Source organism: Manacus candei, unplaced genomic scaffold (assembly GCF_025592945.1).
Source record: "Manacus candei isolate 608988 ecotype Guabito, Panama unplaced genomic scaffold, ASM2559294v1 h1tg000047l, whole genome shotgun sequence".
Lineage (NCBI taxonomy): Eukaryota > Metazoa > Chordata > Aves > Passeriformes > Pipridae > Manacus > Manacus candei.
The window spans coordinates 2,224,328-2,244,542 of NW_026138095.1; the positions used below are offsets into that span (position 1 = coordinate 2,224,328).

The 20,215-nt window shown below is 47.0% G+C and overlaps 1 protein-coding gene and 1 long non-coding RNA gene across 7 annotated transcripts in view; one reads left to right on the forward strand and one right to left on the reverse strand.

The window, feature by feature from the left end:
- The first annotated feature begins 2,300 nt into the window (after positions 1 to 2,300).
- LOC127475702 (uncharacterized) lies at positions 2,301 to 6,986 on the forward strand. 3 transcript variants are annotated; one of them, XR_007906288.1, is made up of 5 exons: positions 3,743 to 3,892; positions 5,564 to 5,678; positions 6,013 to 6,132; positions 6,544 to 6,650; positions 6,764 to 6,986. It is a non-coding gene; the product is annotated as an uncharacterized LOC127475702 (long non-coding RNA). The 3 variants fall into 3 exon arrangements; XR_007906287.1 differs by lacking the exons at positions 3,743 to 3,892; positions 5,564 to 5,678 and adding an exon at positions 2,301 to 2,414; XR_007906286.1 differs by lacking the exon at positions 5,564 to 5,678 and having other exon boundaries at positions 3,755 to 3,892.
- The window catches only part of KCNJ16 (potassium inwardly rectifying channel subfamily J member 16), a 31,574-nt gene continuing 16,964 nt past the window's right edge, over positions 5,606 to 20,215 (reverse strand). For all 4 annotated transcript variants that reach the window (XM_051797738.1, XM_051797739.1, XM_051797740.1 and 1 more), the window contains one exon: positions 5,606 to 9,871. In XM_051797738.1, coding sequence (XP_051653698.1) covers positions 8,518 to 9,804 — 1,287 coding nt within the window. In that variant the 5' untranslated portion in view covers positions 9,805 to 9,871 and the 3' untranslated portion in view covers positions 5,606 to 8,517. The remainder of the gene's footprint in view (positions 9,872 to 20,215) is intronic.

Here is a 20,215-nt window from a genome sequence, read left to right on the forward strand (position 1 = left end):
GGAGCAGATCTCTGGCAGCACAGCCCTGCTGGGAACTCCTGCGGGGCTGGGAAGGAGGGACACAAATTAAATTAGTTGGCACCTTCCTAAACGTCCCTCCAAACTAAAATTTAGCAGGGGAGTAAAACCAAACCGAGCTCAAAATTGTAAGTTAAACTTCCTGATATTGTTTTTGACTGATTACTTGGACCAACCCTCCAAGGCCCACCCGCTAAATCACCCCTGTCACTTGAAAAATCCGTCATCAGAGGGGAAATAATCCTCAGCAAGTAAATGCCACAGCTTCCTCTCTTTGGCTATCACGATCTTGTGCTGCTTATCTGCTTTTCTGATGCCATTTTGTACCTCCAGGCTAAATTCTGCCTTTCATGTACACGCAGGGGAAGGATTCCTCACCCACCCTTGGGCATCCTGCATGGAAATTTGGGCCAAACTGTACGTCCTGTGCTCTGGTACAGCCTCATCCAGATGCCAAAAGGAAGGGATGGCTCAGAAGGAGGGTCTCCCCTGTTTTGTGCTAGGAAATGTTGCACCTCAGCGTGAGCCACGAGTTTCCCTGTAATCTCCCTAATACTTCAGAAGTTGGCTTTGATCCCCTGATATTATTTGAGCTAATGCCCAAACCCTATTAAGCAACCTTGTGACAGGGCCTGGAGGGGAAAAGATTGTGCTGTTTGCCATCAAGTATTAAATAATCAACATGGAAAGTCCCTAAATGTCAAAGTTGCTGCTCCCTCGGTGGCTGTGAGACCTGGTGGCATCGTGGTGCTGTGCTGGCATCGCTGGAGGAGGATGTCCCTGGGTGTAAGAGGTTGCCCAGGGCTCCCCACATGGGAACAGGGTGCCTGGGTCCCTTCCCTGCCTGCAGACTGGGCTGGCACGAGGCAGCACATCCAGCAGACGGGCAGAAACACTCTGTGGGTCCCTGGCTCACAAAGAAGACAGGCTGACTCCAAGAAGGCCCCACATCCCTCCTCAGAGACCTCAGAGCAGAAAACCTTCATTCAGAGCTGCACTTTGATATGTGTTTCCTTTTAATCTGAGCACACTCCTAACCTGGGAGCCAAACACCTCCTGGGGCTGTGGGTGACAGGAGAGGGGACACCCAGCACCCAGGCTGGGACTGTCTTGATTTGACAAAGGGCAGAGATCACATGGAGAGACAATCAGTGGCAAAGGGTAAAGGGGCAGAGAGCCAGCAGGACAGACAAAGGGAGGCAGAGAATGAGCAGGGGCTTGTCGTGTCACTGTGACAGTACTGGAAGGTGCTTGTGCTCTCTGACAGCAAAAGTGGCACAAAAAACCCTCTACAGAACAGCCCAGAGCAGAGCACAGCGGGCTGGCTTTGTTCCTCTTTCCTGATGGGGTGACCCCAGAGCTTGGGATCGAGTGCCAGCAGTGCCAATCAGTTCTGGCTCTTCTGTTAAAAAAAAAAAAAACAACAACAAAAAAAACAACAACCCCCACACACCATAAATCAACCCTCCAAGTTTACAGAAGTCAGAAATCACCAACCAGCTCAGCTTTCCTTAATCCCCACCTGTGATGCTGGTGCCCAGGACCTCTGGAGAAGGCAGGATGGGTGCACAGTGCAGGAGAGCACACTTGAAAACACAAGTGAACGATGCAGAGAGCTGTTTGCTTTGCATTATTCACACTCTTCAAGCCCTGGCAAATTGCTTTTCCTCTGACCATACTTCACTGTAATTTTTTCAAGCTGAACTGACTTGGAGAGAATAAGTGTCTGTTCTGAATCTTCATCTGAAATGTCAATTGACTTTGAATCTTTTTGGAAGGCCCAGAAAGAAATAAAAGACTTCCAAGCATCTTTGTGCTTTTGGTGTCTGGAAGTGGCTTCTCTCACAGGAGAGCAAAGAGAAGAAGCAGATCTAGTTGGGTAATTTAATGTGCATAAGGTAATTTACTCCGAGGCAACACTTCAGTGCTCAGCGCTTTTAGTTTCCAGCACATGAGTATCCTTGACCTTGCTCTTCCCTACCCTCAGCTGTGTGTCAGATAACTCTGGGAAGAAGAAGCCTCCCTGAGAAGCAAATCTCCAAGTCAAAGTCATGAGTTTCTTTGCCCAAAAAGGGCCCCAGAAGGCTGAATCAGCTTGTGGATCCTCCCTTTATATGGCGAGGCTGTTCCAGCGCTTTCATCAGCTCAGGTAAAATTAGCACTGTGCTAATTACCCCAGGCCAAATATACAGCTGGGGAAAGTGCACATATTTCAGGGGGATGAAACTCGAGCCGGAATTGGCAGGAACCATCCCCTTTTATTAACATAAGGAGAGGGATGGGAGCTATTTCAGTCCCACATCCACATGTGCAGACGTCGATTCACATGCGACGCTTCCACTCTGCCGTGATTTTCCCCGCTGGAGCTTCCCAGCCCAGATCCCCAGGACTGGAGTGTAAGGTTCTCACATCCATCCTCCCACATCTTTGGTCTGTATCAGAGGAATTCTGTGGTTCTGGGTCTCCTGTGCTATCAGCCACAGGTTTGCTGGAGGGAGTTGGGAAATGGCTTGTGGCGTGTCAAGGTGTGTGTGACTGTAAAGGACTATATTCGACTGCTTTACTTGGTACTTCTCCAAAAGCAAGGATAAAATGGGAGGGAAGAGAAAAAAGACCCTGTAGCAGAGTGGAAAAAGTGATCACTGAAGAGAGGAGGGTTTAATCAGCATATACAGTGAGTAATTCCAGGAACTGCAATAAACACTTACCAAATGTGGTTTCCCACTTCACATCCTACCACGGGTCACTCTGGACACCACCCCATTGAAATTGGTGGGGTCCCCATGAGTAAGGCCCTTGGCCTGTGTGGGCAAGGAAGGTTTTCCCTTGTGTGCACCCACCAGGCTCTTTTTGATTTCCAGTTGGAGATCTGAAAAGAAACTTACCCATTGATGCATAATTCCTGTTTTTCACACCCCACTCGGGGCATGGCTGTTACAATCAGGTATTATCAGTCAAAATTCCTGCTGGAGACACCCAGTACAGACATTTCAGTGCAGGGTAGTGGCACTGGCGAGGCTTTGGGACAGTCTCCTCCTTACTGTGGGTTTGCACCACGGTCACATGAAGGCCAGCAGCTCATTTTGGCACCTGGGCCAAGCAGGGATTGAGCTGCATGAACATCAGGCCAAAAATAGCCCCTCCCCTGTCAGGCAAGTCTGAGAGGCTCGTGATCAAAGATGGGGAAACACGAGGAACAAATGCAATGCCCAGTAGTCAGAGCAGAGCAGCTGCCTGACAGTTGTGGAGCTTCCTCCAGCCGCTGCCTGGAGAAGGGCTGTGGAGGAGGAGGATGATATGGATGGTGCAGCAGATGTTCCATTGGAGCTACTCCCGTGCGTGAGAGAACGCAGGAAGCCGCTCGATGGAAAATGTGCATCCAGAAGTGGACATGGCACTGGAGATGAGATAATTATTAAGGCATTTCTATTTTGGAGCCCTTCTGTGTGTGTAGTTTTACATAATAAACGTCAGCATTGCCTTGCTACACTCACACATGTTCCTTGGGCCACACAAACAAGCAGTTCTTTGCCTCTTGTCACTGATACCTCCCCAGGTCAGTCCCTTTGGCCACAAATAGCTCATTGCCCTATTTGAAAGGTTCCTAGTGGAGTGGAGCCAGGTTGGCCTGGCTATATATACCTAAGCTGGCAAATAGAGCCACCTCTCAGCTTTTGCTTCTATATATAAAGAGGAACGATATAGAATAAATCAGCTGGATGGGGGACACGTCCAATCAATTTTATAACACAATAATGCCCTTTCTGGGTTGATCTACTGTATTGAACCTGAGAGGGCAACTGCAGAATCTGAAACCAGAGGGTGCAGGTTTGCTGGGGGTGGTCAGGCAGTGCCAGGAATTCACTGAAAACAGGTTCTCTGGTTATAACACTGCTTTTTTGGGGGGTGCTATTTCTGAATGGCTGGAGGGTTCATTGATGGGACAGCACGTTGTGCCACTTCGGGGGTGCTGGCTGAGCAGCGCTGCAGAACTGACCCTGAGGAAGTGCTGGAGCAGAGGAAGGGCGGCGGGGGGCTGAGGGCGGGGGTTCTTTGGGGCCGATGTCGCCGATGTCGCCGATGTGTCCCCGCGGATGCTCCGGGAGCGCTCCGCGCCCGCCGCAGTTCCACCCAGAGCCGCGAGGTGGCGGCCGAGGGCCCGAGTGCTGCCGGAGAGGGATCGGGATCGGGATCGGGATCGGGATCGGGATCGGGATCGGGATTGGGATCGGGATGGGGATCGGGACAGGGATCGGAATCGGGATCGGGACCGGGATGGAGATCGGGATCGGGATCGGGATTGGGATCGGGATCGGGATGGGGATCGGGATCGGGATGGGGATCGGGATCGGGATCGGGATTGGGATCGGGATGGGGATCGGGATCGGGACCGGGATCGGGATCGGGATGGGGATGGGGATCGGGATGGGGATCGGGATCGGGATCGGGATCGGGATGGGGATCGGGATCGGGATCGGGATTGGGATCGGGATGGGGATCGGGATCGGGATCGGGACCGGGATCGGGATCGGGATCGGGATCGGGATCGGGACCGGGATCGGGATCGGGATCGGGATCGGGATCGGGATCGGGATGGGGATGGGGACCGGGATCGGGATGGGGATCGGGATCGGGATCGGGACCGTCCTGGATGGAGGACACGGAGATGAACATCCCGGGCTGGGTCAGTACTGGGCACAGAGCGCTCCGCTGGGACAGGCTGTGCCAGGGAGCTCCCAGGAGACCCCAGAGCCCCTTCCAGAGCCTAAAGTGGGATGATGAAAAAGAGGGAGAGTGACTTTTTACACAGTGATAGGAGAAAGAGGAATGGTTTTAAATTAAAACAGGGACTTTTAGATTAGATATTTGGAAGGGATTCTTCCCTGGGAGGGTGGGGAGGCCCTGGCATAGGTTGCCCAGAGAAGCTGTGGCTGCCCCTGGATCCCTGGAAGTGTCCAAGACCAGGCTGGACAGGGCTTGGAGCAACCTGGGCTCGTGGAAAGTGTCCCTGCCCATGGCAGGGGGTGGCACTGGGTGATCTTTAAGGTCCCTTCCAACCCAAATCATTCCATGATTCTATCCCACATCTGGGTGGGAAATTCTTGCGCATTTGTGACAGTTCAAGGTGACTTTGTCTTGTTTTGAATGAAGAAAATATTGCTTAAGTGTGAATATCACAATTTCAAGACCCCCTGGCTTTCTAGGGAACAACATGAGCCCAAAACAGAGCTACTCAACTTCATACTTGTTTTGCCTGATGTTCATCCAATTCCCCCCAGCATTTCCTGAGTCACCAGGACTCACCCCATAAAAAGCTTTAAATTTTGGAAGCAGCCCCTGTGTTGTGACTTTAAGCCCCATGGAAACATGGATCCACGTTTTTCAGCCCAGATAAAAACTGCAACTTCTCCTTGTTTCGTTCTGGTTCCATTTCTGTCCCACTTCCTCTTGTCTGCCTGGAAGTGACTCCGTTGTCAGATGCTTCTTCCTTCCCTACTTTGGGCCTCCTCTCCCCACCACAGACACCAACTCTTTTTGTTTGCAGGTTCCCAGCTCAAACCAACAAAGATTTAAGAGCTAAAAAAAAAAAGCTTACAAGCAATTTTTATTTCCTACACAAACACTTCTCGTGCCCTGAAAAGTACCCCTCATTTCCTGAAGTGAGTTCAGACCTCCTGCACAGTGTGTAAGAAACAAGGGATAAACAAGGGGATAAATATTATGTCCCACATCTGAAAACCAACTTCACAAAAAATATGCACTAAATGATACATGATAATGGGGAAGGAGATGCCAGAGGCCTTAATGAATGGTGGTAAGCAAGGCTGGAAAAATAAATTATATAATAATCTCCTATTATATTCCCCTTGACATAAATTAATCTTGACCCGGAACAATAGTGCTCCTTTCCAAGGGAAAATAACCCAATGCAGTTTATAATCATGAGTCAGGAGTCCAATGCAAAGTGGTTTGTGTTTGCTCTTTGTTGTTAAGATTTTGCTTCATCTGGTGAATTTTGTGGAAAAGTCGGGAACGGGGAGAGCAACTTCCAGCCAGGACTGCCAGTTCCTGCCTCTGGGTGGCTGGGAAGAAGCTGCTGAACTTCAACCCAAGGTATTGGCTTTTGGAAGCTCCAAGGAGCACCCTGTGGAAGAGGGGGAGGATTCTGGTGTTTCACCACAGCTCCCAACCCACTGATCAGCTCTGGATGCACCTGGATGCTTCCTACCTCAGTCCTGGCAGTGTTTTCTCCATCAGGTTCCCGAGAGCCACCACAGAGGTCACACACCCCAGAGCTCTGTCACTGCTTCACCTCCTCTGTGACACCATTTCCTCATTAACTCCAATCCTTTTGTCTCCAGTTTAATCCCATGTTTTCCTGCCCTACCCACCATGCACCAGATTGTCCCTCTCTCAAACTGCAATTCTGTGTTTGAGAACTGTGTGTTTCCCAACTCCCTTTAGGACTGAAACACTTTAAGTCATTTCCCTGCTTCCTTAACAACCTGTTTTCTACATCTCCAGATTCTCTTCAAATTGCTCCATGTCTTTCCCAAAATGTGGTGCCCAACATGGAATAAATCAACCCAGCCAAGACCAGAGGAGTGTGGAAGGATTATTTCCCATGTCTTGTAGGTTATATTCTATTTTATACAATCCGGATGGGGTTGTTTTTTTTTTCCAACACCACATAAGTACTGAGACCCTCATACATTTTCCTACATTCCTTCCCATTTTTTTTTAGACTATTTCCCCAATGTCTGCCAGTGCTCAAATCCAGGATTGAAGAAGATGTTTTCTACTGCTGTTGTAGATGGATGCTGCTGGTGAATCAGCACGTGAAATAATGATCTTTGGAATAACCAAATCCCTCCAGGTTTCAGTTTTACCTGAAGGGATGATGTGCCAGCAAAAGAGAAATGCAAGATACATTAAAATAATAAAGCAATGTTACTACATGGAGTAAATTTCAGGAAAAAAGACTCAGTATTCTATTTTTTCTTCATTAAATGTGAAGAGCTCATAAAAACCCAATTAATTAGTCAGAATGATGTGAATGACTCGTCAGACCTAATTTTAGCAGCCTAAACTTAGCCAGCATTTCCACAACAGTCATCTCATCTCCTTCAGCAACAAATGGAGAGGGATGAACTTTTCCAGGATAAGTGGGAATGCCTGCAGCTCCCTAAAAAGCCAGAGTAAGGTGGGATGAGCTCCCCTGTGAGGACAGAGGAGTTCCAGTAACCACAGGGAGCCTCGACCAGCAGGTAAACACTGGATTTCTTTGCAGCTGAGGTCAGGTGAGACAAACCCCACCAACTCAGTGGTGGTAAAATAATTATTTTACATTAGTATGAAAATTAAACATAATGCAAATTAACTGTAATCATCAGGTGGAGAAAGCACCATGAGATATTGCTTATTAAACAATTACAGAGCATGGAACTTCCATGTTACAGCCAACTTCAGAGCATCAACTCTCCTTTTTTTCCAAATTGAGCTGACAGATGAGTGTGTTGAATTTCTCTGTGAAGGATCATTTTTACACAGCAATTGGAGATAAACATATCTCATTTTGACAAAATCACCCTGTTTGCTCTCCAGATTGATTTTTGCCTTTTCCAAGAAGCACAATATACTAAAAAGAAAAGCAAAATGAAATGAAAGATGCTTTGATATCAAATATTGCACAGCTCACTCTAAACACACGATCCTCTCCTTGAGGCTCAATGTGATTTTGCTGGTTTCAGGCTGGAGGTTTTCTTTTGATTTCTGATCAGTGCACGTGAGGCAGCTTGGCCAACCCTCTGAGCCACCAGAGCCACGTCCCAGAGCCTCCCCACAGCCCCGAGCCAGCTGATACCCCACGACCCTCAAGATGCTGAGAGATCAGCACTTCTGGGAATGGCTCGTGGAAAAGCTCTCCAGGATCCCACTGCGGATCCCACAGGACTAGGCAGGGCACAGGCAGGTTTCCAAAGCCACCCAGTAACACTGGGGTCAGTTATTCTTCCCAGTTCACTCCCTCCTGTGAAGAACAGCCCCACAGATTCCCCAGCAGAACCCTGGGATGTGGGTTTTGTCTGAACTGCTGGAGAGGAATGGTTTGTTGGGATGGTGGAGTTTCAGAGCCTCTTAGAGAGACTGGGAACTGGCTTTCCAAACAAATTAGGCAGCTTTAAAAAATCTGACCTCGAGGGCACAGTGCATTGTTTTTGCTCCCTGCCAAGATCATTATCTGTCTCTGGGTAAGTCAAACCCTGCAGGGTAGTGAAGTTTACAGTGAGTTTGCTCAAGTGCAGCAGCTCCCTAAAAACCCAACTGGGAGCTGTTCTGTCACTGATACCCCCCAGACCAGTGAGAAGCTCCTCCTCACAGCTCAGCACTGTGGGCATGCTGTCAGCGAGGTCTGTGACGTTAATACTTGTGCACATGAGTTCATTGTTTGCATTCTACCGTGGGAGGATCTGTTGGGAGTGACTTTAATTGCAGTCAGAGCTAGATTTGGGACTCTATGGAGAGCCTGCTCAGGGTCACGGCTGCTTTTCGGTAAGAAACCTCTGCAGAAGGTGTGACAGTTTTCACTGGGTCTTCTGGCTCTTCACAGCTGGTGACAAGGGCAACAGCACTGAATGACTTTTGGGTGGTGCTAAATGTCTTGATCTCCAGTGCTGATGACTCTGCTTCTTTCTGCCGTGTCTTCTCGGCTCGGTTCCACTCCTGCTCCTTCCGATCCAGCTGCATGGCACTGCAGTGAGGGGCATAAACCTCGGTGGTCTCCTCAAACTGCAAGCAATCCACCTTGTAGTATTTCTTCTTCACGTGCAGGACATCGTTAAACCTGTGGCCCCAGAGGATCTCCCCGGGCATGTACGAGCTCCGGGACTGGTGGGAGGTTCCCGTGGAGTCGCCCGTGTAGACGAACGTGACCAAGATCTCAAAGTTGTCCTTGGCCAGGGCCTTCCTGTCCAGGCCGTACAAGGGGCTCTCACTGTTGATTTCGTGGACAACCGTCACCGGGGTGACAAGGATGATCTGGTCGTTCAGCAGCTTCAGGTCCCTGTACTCCATGGTCATCCTGCCCTCCTTGTCCTCCTTGTAGCGCAGCAGCTGAGCCCTCACGGACCCCTCCACCATGTGGTTGGGCCGGAAGTCGCCGATGCGCCACATGAGGCAAAACTTGTCGTCCCTCAGGCCGACCACGGCGTAGTAGCTGAAACGGATGGTCTGAGCCCTCTTCCGAGCCGTGGCCATCTTGGCCAGGGCCGCCCCGATGATGAAGGTGTTGATGATGCAGCTCAGCACCGACTGCAGGATCACCACGAGGATGGCGGCCGAGCACTCCTCGGTGACGCAGCGGGACCCGTACCCGATGGTGGTCTGCGTCTCCAGCGAGAACAGGAACGCCCCCGTGAAGCTGTGCACGCTCGCGACACAGGGCGTGGTCCCCTCGTCGCTGAACAAGTCCCCGTGCTGGATGGCTATGAGCCAGAACACCAGCCCGAAGAACAGCCACGAGAGCACGTAGGACAGGGAGAATATCACGAACATGTGGCGCCACTTGATGTCCACCAGCGTGGTGAAGATGTCCGCCACGTAGCTCTCCCACTCCCCGAAGATGTGCTTGAAGTAGACATTGCAGCTGCCATCCTTGTGGAGGAACCTCTTCTGCAGCCTCTTCACCCCCTTTTCAGGCCTTTCTTGACAAGTGCCTCGATAGCTGACCTTATTTCCCTGGATGCTCACGGGCCTGTAGGAACCACTCTGGTCTGTCATCTTCCTCATTTCTGCCTCGTGGCATCAGTTGACAGGACACACTTGGGGTTATTTGTTTTCTTTGTTCATTGGAAACCTATGAAACAAAAGAGAAAGTTCATTTTGCCTCAGTTTCCTGGGGCAGAACTGCATAACCCCAAATCCAAGCACATTCACTCCACAGCCATCACAAGCAATTCTTTTAAGAGTACAGACTCTGACATTCATTACACAACAGCTCTCAAAAACAGACCTGGAAATATGAGGCAGCAAGAAAGTCAAGTAGTTAGAAATGTCCTTATCAATCCTAATTGATTTTGAAATCAAAAACTTTTCTAGTGACCCCACTATGAGAATTTCTTCTAATGATCCCATGAAGTAACCTTCAAATCAGGATGGGCTCTCCTGAAAAATCACAGGAACCACAAACCCTCTTAAAGTTGGCCAAATATTTGAGGCAGTTAATTGCCTGTTGTAATTTTGCTTGTTTTCCTCCACTGGCAGAAATGCCTGGGAGAAACCTCTCATTTAGATGTAAGACTTCAGTAACATGGGCAGGCAAGTTCAGTGCTAATGGTTTTCAAGCAGAAAATGAATCAAACACGCAATCACTCGTCATTATTTTTATTTCAGTATTGCCCAGAAAAACCTGGTCATAAATGTGAACTTTATTGGGCTGGTGCTACAGAGACATATTTGTTCAATTTGTAAAAAATCATTTACATTTCAAATGAAAAAAGAAACCTCTCTGGGGTCCTGGAAACCCTCTCCAATAGTTCCCTAAGGCAAACAAAAAAACATCCAGCTGCCAAAAATATTTAAATTTTGATTAATGTGTTCTAAGCAAACATGCAGTGTGTTAATAAAAGTTGGGGGTGACATAAATTTCGGAAGTGATGGGAATTAGGAGATTCCTCTGTCAGAGCAGAGAAGAAATGGATGTTGTTGCAGATTGCAACCACATGAACTCGAGCAGTTCTGGGCCATATGTTTAGTGGCTAATAACAAAAAGTTATGTTAGAAATTGAGACCTCATCACCTGGAATCCAGTTTAAAAAAAGGAAAGATTTAGCTGAAAAAAATCATTTACAGGACGCTTGTGAATTATTCATAGGATACAGCACTGAGAAAGGCAAACCCTTTTCCTGCAGATCTCCAGCTCATTCCACCACATCCCAACCTAAACACTGACCAGTCAGAAGTGATAGGGACACAGCAGAACAATTCAAATTTTTTTTTACAAGTTTCATGCCTCTCACTGATATTTCTGAAGAAAAAAAAATTAATATTTTTGTGGAAACTCTGTCATTATTCTTCCAAAAGTTGCAAGTTTTCAATGGAAAAACGACAAGTACCTTTCCCATTTTCAAGTTGGTTTCGAAGCCTGAAAAGTCAAGCTTCAGACACAGGTTTCCAATGAAGCCAAAACGTTCATGGAAAATGAATTTAAGGAAAACCAACTTTCCTAGTGGCAGTTTTTTTCCCCTCAGGTCTTCGTTCACTTTGCTGAGTATAAATGACTGCACACACTTCTAGGCAGAGGAGAGTCAGGCCCATGGAGTGTAATATATATTGGATGGACTAGATTAACAGACCAAGAACTCTCCTCTCATCCAAGGAACAATGACAAGCATGCAGAGACACCAGTCCAAAAACACTTAAAAGCCAAACATAGTTTCCATTTCTTTTTTCTTTTCTTTTTCTCTCTCTCTTTTTTTTTTCTTTTTTTTTTTTCCAGCCCAGAAATGAATGTGACATATGGTGTCGTAGCCTCAGAATGTGGCCTTCATTAAAAAACACAACATTAATGTTTCCAAAAATACTTCTTGGAATACAGTCTTTGGAAACATTCATATGACTTGCTTTACTCATAGCTTTAAACAAACACTGTAGCCTGGTGTGTTGAAGACGCTTGACCTAACATTTTATATGTCATATTTAACAACAAACAACAACTGGAAATTGCTGAGTTGTTTGGGTTGGTGTTTTTTGGTTTGGTTTTTTTTTGTTTGTTTGTTTTTTGTTTTAAGGGCCTCATAATGTGAGGTGTGAAAATGAAGCAAATTGTACTCAGGAGCCAATGTAATCTTAAATAAAAAACATCCTGGTGAGGAGCAGTGGAGGAGCAGCACTCTCTGGTGACCAGGGGCAGGACCTGAGGGAAGGTTTAGGTTGGATCTCAGGACAAGGTTCTTCCCCCAGAGGGTGGTTGGGCACTGAACAGGCTCCCCAGGGAATGGTCACAGCCTCGAGGCTGCCAGAGCTCCAGGAGCATTTGGACAATCCCATTTTGGTGGGCCAGGATTGGGACTGGATGATCCTTGTGGGTCCCTCCCAGCTCGGGATATTCTCTGATTGCACTGGTTTTCTTATTGACTGATTCAAACTAAAGTTCCTTAAAAACACTCCCAAACATCCTGGAACTCTAAAAGGGACTAAACTTCACGAACCAGAGACTCCTGAGTGGATTCCCCTCTCCCTGGGGTTGCCAGTAGAAAATCATCCTGTTTCAAAAATGGTGTTTAGATTTTGGTGGTGCTGGCAAAAATCATGATTGTGACATATTTGACAGTGTGGCAAAGGCCACTCTGAATTTATGCTCCTCTGTCACACACAGGAGACAACTTTGTGGGGCACCTTGCTTTAGGAACTCTATTTAGGGTCTCTCCCAGGAACAGGTTGCAGTGACATGTATATGCTCATGGATGTCTGTGGTGAGTTTTTGGCTGGTATAAAAAGCCATGTAGGTGGTTGGATTTTGCAAAACAATCAAAATTATGTCTGCAAAAAGAAAGAGAACACGATGCAGAGCTGCCTAAACCAAACCCACATAATCCAGCCCTGAGGTTGGATGGAGTCAAAAGGAACCAGTGCAGAACAGTGTTGACAGACATACATTGCTCCCAGGATCTGAGTTAGTCTTTCACTGTCATGTTGAAAACTGGATTGCTCAGAGCCATTTGACATTGCACAGTGCCCCAGACAACCTAAAATCCCACATGTGCTCCAAAGGTTTAAGGAAAAAACCTCCACAGCCTCTCAAAAACATCGAAAAAATAATGCCCAGTATTTTGGGTAAAGGTAAGACTGAAAGGTAAACCAAGTCAGAACCTTTCCAGGCTACCTCCTAAAAGCTCTCAAGTGCAATAATAATCATGCATCATAATTAATGAGTCTTTTGCATTGCCTGGTGTTGCTCAGGACACTGAAGCCCAAACACCCACCCTTCAATGTTTGTAATTATGTGAGTCGCTGTTATGGTTTGTCCTTCACACCATTAAACAGGCACGTGATTTCCCTGTTCCAGAGGAGAGGGGAATGTTCCTCTCTCACTCTGCTGACACACACTGACCTCTGCAGAACAGTCTGAAGACCATTATCATCACCAAGGACCACAGACTTACAACCAGACTTAGGAACCTCAACCTTAGACCTTCAACCTTCAACCTTTCCAACACCTTATTTTTCAAAAGGGAAATATTTCCCTCATCCCTAAGAAAGCCACACAATTACATTAAAGGTCTGACTAGCTGGTAAAGATTAACAAAGGGGGTGGGGGAGGATTTAAAAGCATTCTCTACTCACTGGAGCTCCTGGATCAGTCTGCAAATGGTTCTCAGATGTTGCCAAGAAGCATTTTCACCTTCCTCTAACGCTGACACATCAACCCTCCCCTTGGTTTGTCTTGCTTTTACTTTCTGTGAGTTTTTTCTTGTATTTCTGGGCGTGTTTGTACACATCATGAGCCTCCCCTTGCATTTCAGCACCGCTGAAATTTGCAGTACATTTCCTAACCATCCTTATAAATGTATCCCCCCCCTCCAAATAGAAGCTTATCAGAGATAAAAATGGAGCAGGGAAGCCAGACTGGGCAGCAGGGAGACAGAAACAGAGAAATCTCAAAGATTTCTTCAGGGTAAATGGCAGAGAGGGTTCAGAAGTTCTTTTAAAATATATATGTATCAGACTCAGAGTTCAGAAAGTCATTTATTCTTAATTATCTAAGCCAAAGCCATGATCTTAATGTATTGGATTCTGAAATATGCTCAGGGAGACACAGAACTGCTCTGGAGACCTGTGTTCATGGGGTCTGCATATTGATCCCTCCAAACTTGTATTCTTTAAAAATTCCACCCCAATTCCAACTGGGAGGAGGAGGGGAAGGAAATCCCTGTATTTCAAAGCTCATAAAGCATCACAGTGGCAGAAACAGGAGCAAACCCAACACCTGCTTACACCCAGTGAGGAGCTGCACGAAGCAAACAGCAGCAGGAGCAGCCCCTTTTTATCATATTCATGTTTTCCTCTAGTTCCTCTTGAACAGAACAGCTGTACCAGAACAACCTGAACTCCTGGTTGTCAGCTCAGAACGAGTCACTTAAAAGCCTGAAACATCAAGTTTAGCCTTTCAAAGACTTTCACTAAATGTAACGTGTCAGTTTAATCCTGGCATTTTGAGTTTAGGGCTCAGAGTTTTGTGAGGATAATCCCTGTTGCACCTTAGCCTAATACCTAACAAGCTGCTGCTACACCCCTTTTATGACTCTGTTTTCCCATTATGTAAACAATAGGAGTGAATTCTTGTTCGGTGACAACTTCAGTCAACAGCCTGTTTGTAAAACATTAAGCAAAACAATGTGAAGATCTCGGTTCCAGAATAATTCTGTTCTGAGATTAAATCAAAAAGAAAACAACTGGAAACCTCCACGTGAAATTGGGTGCTCCCTCCAACCCCACACACATGGAAGTGGATGTCTCTCTCTCTCTCTCTCTCTCTCTCTCTCTAGGGTTGGTTTAGCAATCACCTCAGTTTCCTCCTGCGTTTTGGAAATGGTCTGAAAGGTTTCCAGCTTTAGTCATTGTTGTGTAACCCTGGAAGACTTTCAGCTCAGAGACCAGAAATGTGACAATTCTGAGTTGCTTTGGAATTGACCCAAATACTTGTCCCTTAAAAAAAAAAAAACCAACAACCCACCACCCACAAAATCTAAATAAATCTACTGTAGGACAACATTGAAACTCTTCCTTCTTTCTTTCTTTCTTTCCTTCCTTCCTTCCTTTCACTTGCAAAGGGACATTTCTTCTAATACTTACAGCCAGCCTTTCTGCTTCTGATCTGCACCACCCAGAGCAGAGCTGGCACATATGAGGATTCCCCCTTTGGTCTCTCCTGTATAATCACCCCAGGGAGGTGTTTGCTCACAGGGTTGCTCCAGGACATATAAAATCTGCTTGTAAGTCTCCTGCCTTCTTGGCTGGTGAGTCTGATCACCCTTGGCCCACAAGATCTTGTCTTTATGATGTCAAGGCTTTCACTTGCCTCCTCTGGCAATAGAAAAAAGAGCAGTGATGTTCACAGTGTCAGGAAGTGTCTGATATTATTTGTCTCCAACAGGTCAGGTCTGAGAGCCTGATAAGCAATTTATGTTACAAGTGAGGTTTTTTATAGAATCCCAGAATGGTTTGGATTGGAAGGACCTTAAAGCTCATCTCCTTCCACCCCTGCCCTGGGCAGGGACACTTTCCACTGCTCCAAGCCCCATCCAACCTGGCCTTGGACACTTCCAGGGATGGACCAGCCACAGCTTCTCTGGGCAACCTGTGCCAGGGCCTCCCCACCCTCCCAGGGAAGGATTTCTTCCCCATATCTGACCTAACCCTACTCTGAGGGTGAAGCCAACATATTTAATGTTTGCCATGTCGGCTCAGACCCTCCCAGGTCACCAGAGGGCATCTCTGCAAGGGAAGGGGGGAATCCAAAATCCCCCAAACTGACCCCAGAGCCAGACCTCCGGGGAGCAGGGATGTAGGAGAGGGGTTCCCATACAGAGCACGACCCAGAGCACTCTCAGCTGTGCTGGCTGTACAGACTGGAGCACATCCCACTGGGAGCTCCAGGCACAGACCTTTCCTACAGCACAGGGGTGACTTTGAAGCCACTGGAGTGAAACTTTGAAACAGCTCAACTTTCCCCTCCAAGTAAAAGCGTTGTTGTTCCCATCACTTCACCCTGGATGGCTGAGGTCAGGTTGCAGGGGCTACACTTCACCCTGAGAAGCTGTAACACATAGCTCTGCAGACATCACCTCACAGGTAACACCTGCCCTCTCCAGCATTTTGTCTATAAAGTCCTTTCAACAGCAGAAGAAAAGGTTGGAGATACAGAAATAAAAGAAAACCTTGGGGTTGGAACTAGGTGGTCTTTAAGGTCCTTTCCAACCCAAAGCATTCTATGAGTATAACAGGCTGATCTCAAAGCTGGAAAAAAAAGAGTGTTTATTTCTTAGAGTTCTTCCTCAATGCCTCCATAAAGAGATAAGACCTAAAGTATCAATATCAAAGGGTTTATTGAACATTTTAAAAGGCAGACACAGACAGCACAGAGCAGCAGAGCTTTGCACAGACTTTAAAGTCATGCAATAGTGCTGTGATCTACACTGGAACAACTCACAGCAACAGATACATCGACATTTAATTCATCTAAGTGAAACCAGATCTCCTTAAAAAAAAACCAATAAAAAAGAAATGAAAGAAGTTTCTCCCCTTAAAGTTAGAGAAGTTGCTCCCTGATGAAGGCTGGTGGCCTGTTTTGGAGACACAGGACAGGTTCAAAGGGAACCAGTCCCCTGCATACCAATCAGAGCACTTTCCAAAACCTATAGAAAGCTGCAAATGTCTATTTTAATTTATTTGCACTGCAAGCACTGCATGGTTTCAGCAGGAACAAGCCATGGAAACACTGAAATACCATAAGAAATGGAAAGTGCTGGCAACTTGAGGCTCCTGATTTCGGGCCTCGATGCCATTCTTTGTCCCAGACAATTTGGCAGGAGGGAAACCTGAAACTGTTCACTCTCAGAAGTCTTTTCCTCTTTTTAACCCTCAGCTCTCAGTAGCTCCTGCACCAGGGTGACCACACAGAGCATGGGCTGGGCAATTCCTACCTCAGCCCCTCCTGGGGTGGTGGTGGGTGGGTGCAGGAGCACCCCCAGAGGTGACCCTGCCCTGCATCCAGCACAGCCCACACCTGAACAGGGCAGCTGGATCCACACAGGGCCACTGGCATCTCCTCCTGCCTGAAATTCCTCCTCCTGCTTCTCTTCCCATGATGTCTTCACTGACCTCACTGACACAGAGCAAAGGTCCATTCCCAGAACTCTGCAGATGTGTGCAGTGGGATTTCATCCCACCTTGCCCCTCAGGGATTACATGCAGCCCACAGAGCCACAGCAACGTTCCTCGAGGAACTTTTCCAACAGATCTCCTTGGCAAAGAACAGGAGAACAGTTTGTTGCAGCTCTTAATAGACATGATGTAATATAACAATGAATTCAGCAGCGGGTAAGTGCAGGTCATGAACAATGACAGAATCAGATTAGATAATGCTGAGCACTTTGATCTAACAGGGCCAACACCCTCAGCCCCGTTATTTGCTGTTATATCTCTTCCCCAAACACAGCAGGTTATTAATGAGGTAGGAATTCGGGGGCAGGCAGGAGCTGAGATTCTAAAAGGGTTCTTCCAGTCTCGGGGACAGTTTCCTTTACGTCACTTTGTGCAACTCTGCTTCCTGAGGCAGGGACTGTACTCCTCTTTTTCCTGTTTTCTGGAGCGCCCTGTAAACCAAACACCCAGGGAAGGGCAGTGTGACACAGGAACGTGGAGTCACAGCCTGTGCAGGTATGTTCTGTGTTCAGGTATGTTCTGTGCTCAGGTGTGTTCCGTGTTCAGGTGTGTTCTGTGCTCAGGTATGTTCTGTGTTCAGGTGTGTTCAGGTGTGTCCTGTGCTCAGGTGTGTCCTGTGCTCAGGTATGTTCTGTGCTCAGATATGTTCTGTGTTTAAGCATGTTCTGTGCTCAGGTGTGCCCAGGTGTGCCTGTGGAATGAGGTGCAGACACAGGGCAGTACCTGTGGGGTCAGATTTAGCCCTGCAGAGCTCCCTGGTCCTGCACACCCAGCACAGACCCCTGAGAGGGGGACAGGTCGTGTGCCTGTAACCAAAGGGGCTGCAGAGACCAGAGAAGCTCTAAAATTACCTGTGCAGGGTTTAATCCTGCCCATTCCACAGGCTGCAGCTCCCACAATGGGCAGCCTTGTGCTGGATCAGGTGCCTTGGCTCCTGTATTTCATGTAAGGAATGGGATAAAACTGAATCCCAAGTGAATGTGTGAGCTCTGTTTGACAGATGACAGAAAGAAGCTGTGAGGAGGAAGCCTGAGGATTCTGATTTATTTTTTTCCTTCCCCAACCCTTGTAGAAACGTCCCTAAGATGCAGCCTGACTCCACTTATTGACTTCTGCTACCCAGGGCAGACAGGAACACCTCCAAGTTACTACTGATCTCAACTTTACCTCCTGACCCCAGCAGGAATTCCACTATAAAACTCAGAAACTGTCTCATCCCACATAACGAAATATCCCAAATGACAATTAAATCACCAAAGGCTTCACATTTTCAAAACTAACATAAGGTCTAACAGAGAAAACATTTTGCATTACTTCTTTGAGGAAATGGAAGGGAGAAGTAAAAATAAAAGTTAAAAAAATCATGTAAATAAAATTAATCATGTCCACTATGATCTAATTTTTAGGAAGTCCTCAAAAAAGCTGCTGACTCAGATTTCTAAACTGATATTAAAAAGACTTTGAGATAAGTATTAGCTACATGTCAAATCAAAAAGTGTATCAGTGCTTTTTTTTCCTTAGGAAAGGCAGCAGAAAATGCTGTGACTGACACTCAGATAAATCAGGCAATCAAACCCTGCCCTTCAAGAAGTTAATTTATCCATCAGTCCCGGGGTCAAGAATCACAATCTGCTTTTCTGAGCAGCTTTGTGTGACTTTCCTTTCATTTGTGAATATAGATGCAGCAGAAATCCACCTCTGATCCACCACAATCTGATTTTCTCTCCCTCCTGCTCAAGCACATCCTGTAGCTGGAGCTGCTCTGCCAAGGCCCCGAGTCCTGCCCCGCATCCCGAGTTTCCATCCAAACCCCAACACGCTCCCACGTTTGCTGGGCTGTGCATGTCACCACTTCTTAAAAAAGCCTGTGAAATGTATTAAAGGGTTTCAGAGATCCGAGGGCTGATCCAAACCCCGCTGAACCGAGCACAGGGGCTGTCTCTGGTTCCCTGCCTCGGATCAGAGGCGGCCGGCGGGTTTCTCCGTATCACCGCGGGTGGAATCCATCGCTGCCCTCTGGAATTGGCCTGGCCTGCTGGAACTGCAGCAACACTTTCTAAGAAACAAGGGCTTTGTGAAACCTCCTTTTCTTTCTCTTTTTTTTTTTTTTTTCATTTTTTTTTCTGGTGGTAGATTTGGCAGAATGCTTTGTTTCCACGTGGCTCCTCGACTCCGCCGGGTTCTGTAGGAAATTCGGGAGTGGGGTCACCCTGTCACAGGTGACTTTCAACTCCTTGAGGAGCAGATGGTTGAACCTCTGTGCATCCACCCTCCTCAGCTGTCCCAGCACAGCTCCACGTGGTTCCTCTGGAACCCAGGAGTTGTTTCCTCAGCCCTCACACTCAGCGTGGTGCCGACCACTCCTGCTTCCAGCTGTCACCCCCCTTCCAAGTTCAGAGCTCTAATTTACAGGATCTTGGTGTTTTGCAAGTCAGATGATTGAAATGATGTGGAAGTGGAAAATCACGTGTATCTGGGAGTTTGGGATGTATACTTAGGGGTATTATTTTTTACCTCAGTGTGTGGGTTGCATAACTTCATGTCTGGGCTCCTGGAGCTGTTCCACAGCTTATTCCTGATCACCTGAGGGAGTATCTGGGCACAGCAATTCGATTTTAAGATATATGATGACAGGAAGAATCTCCTTTAAAACCTTGTCTCTTCTCCCTCACCTTTAAAAAACATCACTAGACAAGTTAATCTTTCCTCTAAAAACGGGAACATTCATCCTAAATCAAAGTTGAGTTTAATTAATGCCAGTGCCTGCTCTTCAGTGGTGGCCCAGATCGAATATTTAATGGGGGGAGCTTTATTCATCATCTATGACTCCATTTACAAACTTCCCCTCTCCACTCTATCCAAAATCAGACAGGTTTAGTGCTTCATTCTTAAGATCCTTCTCTGTATTTTCACCAATATTTGACACCCTGAGTGATTACCAAGAGCCCATTCTTTTGGAGCAATCTATCACCTCTCTATCAGCATTTCTCACATCTAATCCTACTATTTTTCCATGACTTCTCACTCAGAGTTGTCTTTTGGGCATATTCTGAGTTCTCAGAGGTAACTGAAGGTAGTTTTTTTCCTTGCTGTGTTCTTGCTTTCCTGTGCATGTGCCATTAATTGCAGAGACACTGGAAATGGCTTTCACAATCTGCCTCACACAGTTTAAAAAGAGACTTTTCATGATGCTGAAAACCCTTAAACCTTGCCCTTTCTTTCATTTGTGTTGACAACTACTACTGTTTTTAATGCA